At 40.7% G+C, this 11788-nt stretch overlaps 1 protein-coding gene across 2 annotated transcripts; it reads left to right on the top strand.

Moving 5' to 3' along the window:
• The first annotated feature begins 1724 nt into the window (after positions 1–1724).
• Positions 1725–10967, top strand: RERGL (RERG like). Of its 2 annotated transcripts, XM_071733018.1 has the most exons (6): positions 1725–1837; positions 1990–2046; positions 4365–4438; positions 7917–8065; positions 8820–9108; positions 10747–10967. In XM_071733018.1, exons 1-5 carry the CDS (start codon positions 1786–1788, stop codon positions 9100–9102), a joined length of 615 nt encoding a protein of 204 aa, XP_071589119.1. In that variant the 5' UTR covers positions 1725–1785; the 3' UTR covers positions 9103–9108; positions 10747–10967. The 2 variants fall into 2 exon arrangements, with proteins under 2 accessions (XP_071589119.1, XP_071589118.1); XM_071733017.1 differs by having other exon boundaries at positions 8820–10967.
• Positions 10968–11788: the final 821 nt, after the last annotated feature.

Below are 11788 nucleotides of genomic sequence, written 5' to 3'. Positions count from 1 at the left end.
AAAAAGCAAACCTGAGGAGTGCATCTTGAGCCTACTTCTTCTTATGAGTTAATTTCTGTTTTCCTCTACCAGGGCCTGTTTCTAGGGGTGAAAACTGTGCTAATTATCCTTCTCTATGGCATAGTTATAATCTTCACATAAAAGTGTATGTATAAAGTACTTTCCCGAGCCGTGAGAAAGCCAGGCTCAAACACCACACCTCTGCTTAAAAGGAAGATCAATGCCATTTACTTAAATCACCAGTAAAAGTCACACCCTTGATAATGAGTGCACATGGATAAGTAGTTTTAGACTTTCCTGTTGCAGTAGTTTCAATGTGTATGAAATAATAAAATACTACTCTGTTGTGTCAGTTATTCCAATATTGGCTTCAGTGAATACCACTGTTTCAAAAGCTAATGTCATAACAGCTATAAAGGATGGGACTGAAGTTCTTTTTAGACAGACTTTTGTCTTGTTAGTAAGCAATAGCAGAAAACTACCAAAAGAACCCACCCCACTGAGCAAGACGGGTATCCTCTGAATACACATCCAGCCATTAGCACCTGGGGATTTGGACCCAAGTTGTGTCTGCATGTTTATTCTTAAATGTATTTTTCTTCACTATGTATTTCCTTTGCCTGTAACAAAGAGATGTTCAAATACCTTGTCTGCCTCTTTTAGAGCTCCTGTACATATGTTGCAACTCTAATACCCAATACCAAGTAAAAGTGAAGCAGTCCTTTATTGAAGCATTTATACAATGCACAACTTTTATCTGAGAAGTAAAAATTTCAGAATATATTCAAATGATACAAACCAAATAAAATAAACATTAACAGAGGAAGTATACAAGTGTAGCCTTGATGCTACAGCAATCTCCTGTTCACCAGTGGAACTAACTAAACATATGTATCCAAGTATCTCATGAATTTGACAGCCATTAGAAAGCACTTGAGGAGACTCAGATGCAGGGTGTCTTGCCTCTAGTTTTACCTGTTTGTGCCTCACCTTCCGTATCTGTCGTATGTTCCTGCTTCAGGGATGTGCTGTAAACATCAGCAAAGCGCTGCCCATCACATAACTTTAAATTTAAATCCATTGAAAACATTCGCACACATTAAAAAGGCACTCAAGCTTAGTGAGTGATGAGAGTTTTGAAGCATAGGGCAGTGAACATCAAAGTTAACGCAAAACAATTAATTTGGTCAAGTTACTTCAGAAGCATTTAAAAGAAAACCCAGAATCACTTGAATTTCTTCACTTGCACATTCCTGGTACTGAAAACAAACTCTAGAGTTAAAAAAAAATAATAACCATCTCTCTTCCTTTTTTTTTTTTTCCTCTTTTTTCTTTTTTTTCCTTTTTCCTCTTTTTTTCCTTTTTGCCCCTAGTGTCTAACCCCTTGTCGGAACGCTGGGCTGAGAGCGGCAAGGCGAGATACCCTCCAGCCGGCTCTGCGGTCAAGCACCGGGCCACGAGTCCGGAACCGCCGGGCCGGGCCGGGAGGCAGCAATTGCTGTCCGCGGATAAAGTGTGCGCGGTAGGAGGTGAAGACAAAGAGGGCGGGAACGGAAGGAGGGAAGCGAGGAGAACCGCGCCTATTAAAGAAGATGGAAACAACCCACCCCACTTCCCGGGGAGCTTGTAGCCACCGGCCTCGCCTGTGGGGCGGAGAAAGACCCGGGGGGCAGGCGGAGGGGAGGCGGGGGCAGGCGGGCTGCGGGGCGGTGTCCCCAGAGGGGCCGTGCCCGGCCCCGGCGGCTATAAAGAAATGGAGGCTGCGGGGCGCGGCCTGGCGGCAGCATGACCGAAGTGAAGGTGGCGGTGCTGGGCGGCAGCGGAGCTGGAAAGTCGGGTAAGGCAGGGTTGGGGGAGGTGGCTCCGATGTTTTGTTTTTTTGGTGTTTTTTTTCCCCTCTGATTTTTTTTTTTTTTTTTTTTTTTTTTGGGGTGGGGGTGGAAGGAGGGTGGGAGCCCGCTAAACCTGGCATCTGTTTCCCTCCCGCAGCTCTGGCGGTCCGGTTTCTTACCCGGCGGTTCATCGGGGAATACGCGTCCAACGCCGGTGAGAGCCGCGGGTTCGGGGAGGGCGGGAGGGGCGCCCGGTACCGGCTGGGGAGAGGAGGGGAGGGATGCGGGGGGGAGGGCGCCCTGTGAGGTCTCCGGTCGGGGCCGTGTGGCGTGGGTTCCCCGGCGTGATGGGAACCATCGGACGCTTCTTTGAGCAAGAAACTGGGTAGAAAGGCAGTTTTACAGAACTTTGAGGGAAGATATGTTTTCGGTCGCTTATCAGCGAGAGTTCCTGATTAAGTGTAAGCTTTGAAGGCGGGAGAAGCCGAGGCAGGTATCTGTGGGGAGATCACTTAAAACTCCGGTAGTGCACTCCGGCAGTGGGGCTGGCGAGATGCTCGTCGTAAAGCAATTGGGAAGGGACTTGGGAATCGAAGATAACCGGGCTGAATGTGCGAAGCACGGGTAGATTATAGTAAGCTCTATCAGAGAGGAGATAAAGAAGAGAGGAACGAAATAGACTGGAAGAAAAAAAAAAACCCAAACAAACCACAAACCCTAACCCCAACACCTGTTCTATTGAATATCTCATCCTCAGCTCTAGTTGAGAGGTGAAACAGATTGTTTTATCAGGCACTACTGGTTAATCAAAGCATAATGCAAAGCCCTCAGCTTTTGCAGGGATGCACTGATTAGATAGCTTTGTGGAAAGCCTCACCGTGTTGAGGATAAAACTTCTTATTCATGCCAGCACGAACATGTTGATCCTTAAGATGCTTTTAAGATCTTGGAAGATGGCAAAGCAGGACTTGAACTTTGACATCCAGGGTAGAGGTGCTGTTTAACTGATAAGCAAACACCTTTGGGACTTTGCTGCTCCAGTTGATGAGGCACTGGAAACCCCCAAAATTAACAAGGAGATTGCTGTCTACCTCACCTTCCTTGCTAAAGTGAAAGACTTTCTCCAAAAGCCTCTTTTTACGAAATTGAGAGTTATACAATCCACTAAAAAAAAAACAACCACAAACAGTAATAAATAGCAGTACTATGCAAATTGAACGTATTGAAATTAAATTACTCTGAACTAAAAGTTCTAGCTGTACCAACGTTGTCACTAAACACACAGTTTGTGTCTCAGATGGCTTATCTAAGCCTAAGCTGTCACATGTAAGTTTTGTAGTACTCTTCATGTTTCATATGTGTCCTAAGGCACCCACAATTAAAACCAGGTTTTTTTCTCTTTTGACCCTCTGATACTGCAAGTATCAGAAAAGGCATATCAGACTTCCAAGCACATTTTCATTTTGAAACAGGTGTTTGTTGGAAAGTAAGTTAAACTCTATTTCTTGATAGGAGGAAGGAGGAAAAAAAAGTGGGAACAGTAGTGATAAAAGGAAAGATCATCCTAGAACACTTCTAGTTGAGCCCAAGTATTAATTAAAAATTTGTTTTGATTATAGAAGCCATCAGGAGCTGCAGATTTGATATCCTGGTATGATTGAGACTGGCAGTTTGTCATCAGATGAACTGTTAAAACATCCCTGGGGAATGGTTAAGGTGAACATGGTACTGAACTGAAATGCTCAGTTCCCTTATCTATACCCTCGTTACACCCAGTTTGAAGTGTGCTTTCCGTAGTGCCAACACCAGTTTTTTTCATTGTAGTTCAGTCACTTTAAGGAACTGTGCTTAGGCAGTTGGCCAGTGCCATGAGTACAAGTTGGTTATGCTTGCATAGGACACCCCACTGCTTAAAGTGGTAATGACTGTCAGTGCTGGAAGAGAGTCATAAATCAGATAACTGACACTGTGGAAATATTAAGCTCTAGTCTAAGGACATGATCCTCTAAATACTATTGAGTTAATGCTGCCTAGCAGAAGAACTCTTAAATCACTAGATTTCAGAGCAAGAAACATTATTACTTAATAATGACTTTGTAAAGAATCAATCTACACATAGGCTGTCTTACTGCTTTCATAATCCTGAACCCTGGTAGCAAGCTTAGCAGAATTTAGGTGGTTCGGAGCGTTTTGCATCTCCTTTGCCTTAATTTTCAGTGGAAAAATGGGTTCTAAAAGTTTTTGTTGCACCAACATTTCCTTAGGTACACCACAGTGAAGTGATATTGGTCAGCCTAAGGGGCTGCAGCAGCTCAGGTGTTAAAAATTATATAGGTTTGTTTCCAGTGTGTATCAAAAAAACGCAAACCCCACAACCCAAACAAACACCAAAAGCCCCCCAAAAGAAACAATAGCCAGGAGACTAAATGTACCATCAGTGCTAGCAGATCTCATCTTTGTCACTTTTTCTTTTGACTGCCTTCACCAGTCCCTCTCATGCTGATATTCTTTAAATGCCATGTGTCTTTTTAGAATGCATCTATACAAAACACTTGTGCTTGGATGGGAGGCAGATACACTTGGAAATTTATGACCCCTGTTCACAGGTAAGAATTTTAGGGGGCAAACAAAGGCTGTTCCTCACTCTGTCTCATGATAGAAAGAGTCAGGAGCTTGCAACCTTTCTCTCTGGTTCTTGGAATTTGTTCCTAGTTTGTTGTTTTGTGTTTTTTTAATGACTAAAATTTTATAGTTATAATGGCTCAGAACTGCTGAGTGCTTTGCCACTTAAGGGAAGAAGCCCTTTATTACTTATATTTTCTCTAAATGCTGTTGCATTTTTTGAGTATTACTAACAGAAATAATTTTCCCTACTTCTGCATTATACAGGTACAGAGATAAGTTACAGGATTATGTGTAGTTTTCTCAAATGCCCTAAAAAGATCAAATTTATTTCCTAAAGCAAGCAGTTTATTTATTAAATGTCTTCAGAAGTGGTCAAGTAGCTAGGCCTGGATGTAAGAGTTGATTTCACAGAACAGAATCAAGGAAGGCTATAATGCAGGCTTGTATGTGTTGACTGCTGAACTTTGATCAAAATAAACCACTTTGTAATAAAGCTTTTTTGTATATATTTCTTTCCTCCTATTACAGGAAGAGAGAAACTTTGGTTTCTGTGATAATACATGCAGACTTAGGTAGGTCTACCTTGACCTTAACACCATTTGCTTGCCAAGTTCCTTTTTGGGAAGTGAATTTGATTCTTTCAACTATGACAATGAATGCTAAAGCCAAAGCACTGAAAATCTGACTCAGACTTCAGTTAAAGGGCTTAAAGTGAGTGCTTAAAAAGAACCACCAAACAAACCAGCCGTCCTAGAGACAAGCTTCTCCCAGGGTGATGGAGACCTCAAAGTGTGCTGTGGTTCTGTGGACTTCTTTCTGCCTACCTCAAACCTCTTTCCTAAGCCCACCTGAAGCTTCCACTTACTGTCATATGAAGTCCTGTGGCATGTGAACAACTCTATTAAGATATTTAAAACATTGGGAGTAGCAGCTCCCTAAGTTGAAGTAAATGATACTACATTATGGTTGGAGACTTGGCTACAGTTTGGGCACCTTTTAAGTAGACCAGAGTCTGGCTGTGGTAAGGGCAGCTCCTGTTTCCAGCAGTCATTGAACTCTCTTGTCCAGTTCTTCCTTAGGAACAAAGCCTCACTTCAACTGTTGGCTGCCTTCTGATGTTTTCTTCATGACTTCCTCCATGCCTTCAGAGGAGCAGGCAGCAAGTAGTAGTGTTGAGATTTTATCTATTAAAATGGGTGATTCTAGAAAGAGATGGATGGGGAATGGAGGAGAAGGTGGTTCTGTATCACATGGGAATTAGAGAAAAGCAGATTCTGTAAACTCCCAATTTTTGTTTCTGCTTCCTGAAAAGTCACTCTCTGAGCAACTGTTGGTGGATCCTGTTCTGCAACACTCACTGGCTCATCGCAGTTTTATAAAGGGAAAATGCTGCTTAACTAACTTAATTTCTTTAAGACAGGGCCACCAATCTAGTTGGCGAAGGGAAGCTAACAGAAGTGGGTTTCTTTGTTTTTTTTTTTTTTTTAATTTTAGCAAAGCTTTTGATACTGTTTCTCACAGTATCTTCTGGTTAAAATGTCCAGCGTATAGCTAGACAAGTCCGTAATAGCTTGTATGAACAATTGGCTGATGGGTCAGACTAAAGAGTTATAGTAAATGGGGTTACACTGGGCTAGCAGCTGGTGACCAGTGGTGTTCTCCAGGGCTCAATTTAAATGCAGTTTTTTAATGCTTCTATAAATGAACTGGACACAGGGATAAAATGTACGTTAACCAAGTTTGCAAGTTATACTATACTAGAAGGAGCTGTGGAGTCTTTCAAGGGTAGAGTAAGGCCTTCAAGAGAGATCTGCATAGGGTAGAGAGCTGGGTAATCACCAGTTTTATGTGATTTAGCAAGAGTAAATGCCAGATTACTCATCTGGAATGGGGTAGTCCTGGTTATACATACAAAACGGGTGATGAGAGATTGGAGAGCAGCCCTGTGAAAAAAGATCTGTGGGTGTGAGTTTATAGCAAGTTGAATGTGAGTCAACAGTGTGCTCTGGCAGCCAAAAGGTGCCTCATTATAAGAAGAACATCAAACAGTTGGAGTATTTCCAGAGGAGAATGATGACCAACATAATGAAGGGCCTCTAGGGCAAGACTTATGAGTGGCAGAGGTCACTTGGCTTGCTCAGCTTGCAGAAGGCTGAGGTGACCCCATTGTAGTCTACAACTTCCTCAAGGGAAGTATCAGAGGAAGTATCAGATGCTGATCTTTGGAGAATATTGACAGGATATGAGGTAATGGAATGAATCTACATCATCAGAATTTCAGATTGAACCTTAGGAAAAGGTTCTTCACAGAGAGTATTATGAGTCACTGGAACAGGCTCTGCAGAGAAGTGGTCGCAGCAGCAAGCCAGCCAGAGTTTTAAGGAGCATTTGGACGATGCTTTTAATCTGATAATTCACTTTTCAGTAGTCCTGCAAGGAGCAGACAGTTGGACTTAATGATCCTTATGTGTTCCTTCCAACAACAGATACTCTATGAGCCATCTGGGAAGCAGCTGTGACACACAAGTCATCATTCCTGTCCCTAAACATGCTGCAGTCACTGCCATTTTAAAAGCTTTTGTATTAAAGATAGTGAAATAGTGCTGAAACCTGTTTCATCTTTTCTTTCTCATGCATCCCCTTTTGCTGCCAGTTACCAACCCTGATGGTGGGTTGCTGCCTTCATAGTTCAGCTCTTCATGATGCTACAGTGCTACCCTGATGCTGAGCTAATCAAGGCAACCAGGGTAAAATGTTTGTGCAGGCTATATACATTCCAAGGAGCAAAACAGTAAACTAGTGAGGGAACAATTCAAACAGTCCTCAAATTATTGTCTATGATAGCTTTTCCACAGATTAGAGTTGTTTTTATTTATTTTTTTGTCAGCTTCCAGTGTTATCTTGGGTTACATAGTCTTGCTAGCTGCTGCCAAATCGGCTTGCAGGGATAAGCTAATAGAAAATAGTTTTAAAATTATGTTCTTAATTGGAGAATTTGCAGCTGTTGCTTTCTAGAAATCAAAATGTGGCACTTCCTTGGGGTGCAGAGACTCAAGGACTGGTACAACCCCATTATCACTTGTGTTATTTGTTGTCAGCTTCATTAAAGTTAATTGCAGCTTGAAAGGAGATTATTTAGATCATTTTTTTTCCCTAGCCTGGTAGAAATTTATCCTGTTCCAGAGTTGAATGATGCAAAGAAACAGAAGAAATGAGTGGGAACAAAGACTTTTTAACAAATTAAACTCACTGCAGTCAGGATATTAGGAACATGTAAAACAGAACTATAACCAGGAATGGCACAAATACTGGTGGTCTAGACCTATTAATATCTTTTGCAAGAAAAGATACAGCATTCTCACATTCACAGTGACAAAGAAAATGCTCTGAAGTGACAGCAGTAACATTCTTTTTTTCATGTTTGAATTTTTTTCATGTTTCAATTTGAACTTCTTTCAGCCACAGCGGGGGAAGCTCTCCCTCACAGATGAGCTCCACTGGGCTGATGGATTTATCATTGTTTATGACATCAGTGACAGAGCATCATTTGCATTTGCAAAAGCACTGCTGTACAGGATCCGAGAGTCTCACATAGGAGCTTGTAAAAAGTAAGTGGCATTATTTTTGTTTCCCTCAGCAAACATACAAAAATGCTGAGAACATTTCTGTAAGTATCCTACTAGCAATGAAAATCGAGCAGCATCCTAGTGGGATAACACAACACCAACAATAAAGTGTACGAAAGTAAACTTAATTGCAAATTTCAATCTATCCCTCTGTATCCAAAGCTAAGTACATCAGGATTTTTGTTCTTGCATCTTGCAGCACTACTGTGTAAATAATTGCCATAAATCTGTCTGTTGTGATTTACATGTGTAAAAAGCTGGCATAGTCAGTCTATAGTTTCACTCCCCCACTTCATTGCAAATAGAGAGGCACCAGTGTGGGGGTTGAAGAAAGCATTTCCCACAATAAATTAGTCTGATAAACTAATACCATGAAGATCTCCTAATCTGCCTCGAGCAGTCACCACTACATTCTTTGTGGATGTGGCTGACCTTATCGTAAGAAACCAACTACTTTCAAAAAGAATGACCAAAATTGCAAGTCTGAGTTGACATGGTGGTGTGTATTCCTGCATCAATCAGGTGAGATGCCTTCTAAACAAATGAGTGAAATCCTTTACTTGTATCAGAACTGTAGTTAAAAAAAAACAAAAACAAAACCAAAAAACCCCCACAAACAGAAAAAACACTTTTCTGTCTGTTCTACTGCTGACATCTCTTAATTAAGGTATCTCTGGAATTAGTAAGTTTTGGCTATTCTAACATCTTTCTCTAATTTGAACCTTTTTGATTTCAGAATGGTCGAGTCATCAATATTTTTGGTTGGTAATAAACAGGATTTATGCCACATGAGGGAAGTTGGCTGGGATGAAGGACAAAAGCTGGCAATGGACAACAAGTGCCAGTTCAGTGAACTGTCTGCAGCGGAACATTATCAGGAAGTTGTGACAATGTTCACAAAAGTCCTCAGGAATATCACCTCAAATTTCAAAGCGAAGGAAAAGAGGCGACCAAGTGGATCAAAGTCAATGGCCAAGTTAATCAACAATGTGTTTGGAAAGAGAAGGAAATCTGTGTAAAAGATGGTTAGTCTTCAAGTAGGAGTATGCTGAAATAATGGACCAAAGGCAGCTCTTGGGATGCAGACAGTTTCTTCCAAGGGTCAGTGTCTGGAGGAGTAAGATAGCGAAACCAACAGTGGAAGATAAGTATGGTCAAGTGGACAAGGTCTAAACCTGGAAGACCTGGCCTTCTATTTCCAGTTCTACCACAGATTCACTGTGTTAGGGCTATGTCACTTAAACTCTTAAGATGCTCCTCTCACCCTATGTCTTAAAAAGTTCGTCAGAGGAGATTTAGTCTGTATTTATTCAACACCAATATGGTTTTGGATAGAACTTCTAGGTTTGACTGAAGCACGAGCAGTTATTTCCAATAAAATCAACCTTGCTGATCAAAATCATACTTCAGAACTGGGAGAAGCAGTTGGTCTTTAGGCAAGAACTAAAGAAAAGTTAAATACTGCTGCTCTACATGATAATGTATTTGTATTTAACTCAAGGAAGGATGGCTCAGATCCTTGTGTGCCTGAAGGTGCCTAACACCTGCTGAAATTCATAAAAATTAAATGCTTACACACCAAATCTGTGAAAGGTATTTACTTGCAAACCTGCCGTGCAGAGGCAGCAGAAGTAGAAGAGCAGATAAACAAAGCAGTATTGTCTCCTGTTTTAGGATTTTTTTTTTTTTTTTCCTTTTTTGAGTGATGAAAGAAAGTAGAGAAGGCTGAGGAAGGTGGGAACTGAAATGTTAGTGAAATGTTAGTCAATGAGCATTGGGCTGTTTTGGCAAGGTCATTGTATAGTGAAATAATTTTATGGCTAGGGCCAGTGTAAGGCCAGTGTAACATATTGGGCAGATCCCTTTCACTGAGCAGTTTTAGGGGCTGTAACAAAGTTTTCTTACCTGTGAGGTGGATGTGCCTGTTCAATTTTAGATAGTAGCAGGAGCCTGAAAAACACACAGACTGGTGAAAATCACAAGGTCTTTAGGATTTCTGCCTGGATTTGAAGGTCAGCCTTCTAGTTAGACCTGTGCTTCAAAGGACAGTGTTTTTCCTAAGGACCAGTGTCATTACAACTAGTCATTAGTGTGGTATTGAAATGCCATTTTAGAGAGCACTAAGGGATATGTTATGCACTTTTTAAGCATGGATATTAAACATCATATGGGTTTAACTAAGTTGTCAATTCAGAGCTCTTGCTGTAGACTTAACTAAATAAGAGCTTAGCCCAGTGTATTTGACAGTGCTGTGCTCACACAGGAATTATGAAAGGGAAATGATGTGGAGTTAGTGCTTCCTACTCATTCCAGAGGACACTAAGATTGAATCTTTGTAAGCTGCTGAGTTGAAGCCTACCTCTGCTCTGAAATTTTACCTGCATTGAAACTAGTAAAATTACTTTTCTCTGTCACAGCAGAATACTTATTTTCAGATTCCCCGTAAGATAACATGAGGAAAAAAGCTGTAGAATCTTAGGATTACTGTTTACTGTAGTAAATAAAACTAAAGCCCATTTTAATAAGTGTTGACCAAAGATCGCTTCCTTTTTTTTAAGGAAAATCCACACTATATATTTCACTTGTTTGAAGACTACAGCTATTGGAATATTGTTCTCAATGCTGACAACCACAGTGTTGCTTTATTTCTGATTTCTGTACAGGTGCTTCTCTGCCATATTAGGAGCAGTGTATTCAATTGTATTGCCAAAATCTATGAGGCTGAACTTGAAGACTACAGCTTCCAGCACACAGAGTTCCAGATCTACTGAGAGACTGTTGATTTGTCATATAGCTATATCTCACAAGTTCTAGCACTGGCAGATGAGAGACCTCTTACCTGTATTTACTGCTATGGTATTAAATAAACTGGATATAAGAAGGATTTTTAATGTTTTTTTGGTTTTCCTTTACTGTAATATAATGCTACAGACGTTTTGGTTAACATAAAAGTGAAGCAACATATAGATTCAGAATTCAAATTAGAAAATAATAATCTGGGCATCAGAGACTTGCACAAAAGAGCCTCTGTTTCCTGTATGCAGCAAAGCTTTTGTGTACAGTGAACAGTAGAAAACTTTTTTAAAAGACTCTTTATACTTTAAAAATTTGTCAAGATAGCAACAGAGAAGACAATTCGCTTTTATTTGCTCATATTAATGGGACTATGGACTTCCAGATAGGTGGAATCTGTCATATACCCCACACTTTTCATTCCCTTTTTGTCCAGATGGGCTGAGTATTGGAACAGAGTTGCTGTCTTCAAGCCTTTGTGCTGGATTGCACTGAAAAACAGCTGAAACAGCTGTAGGGTTTGTTTAGACATAAGTATACTAAAGGGCCTTGTTTAGACATAGTTTGATGCTCTCTGGATCAGGGTTGTACTTGTCTTTTATTGCTGCAAAGTGCAGAATTTGGGAAAGAATTCAGTTTTAAAGAAGATACACATGCTCCCTTTCTATGCTTACTTTATTAGTATCTTTTTAAAGTTAAGGTCTTTTAAATAAAAATAAGATATTTAAAAGACATACATATCACTAAATGTTCTTGGAGTTTTAACAGTGAAGGTAAAATGTTGCTGGCTCAGCCACATTTGGAAATACAAGCAAGAACCCTGCCTGAATAACAAGTAAATGATGTTTATGCTCACCTTTGACAGTGAGAACATGTAGAGCATTTTGGACTCCCTGGAAGAAAATGGAAATG

This window comes from Heliangelus exortis, chromosome 1 (assembly GCF_036169615.1).
Source record: "Heliangelus exortis chromosome 1, bHelExo1.hap1, whole genome shotgun sequence".
Lineage (NCBI taxonomy): Eukaryota > Metazoa > Chordata > Aves > Apodiformes > Trochilidae > Heliangelus > Heliangelus exortis.
This window is presented reverse-complemented; position numbering and strand designations above follow the sequence as displayed.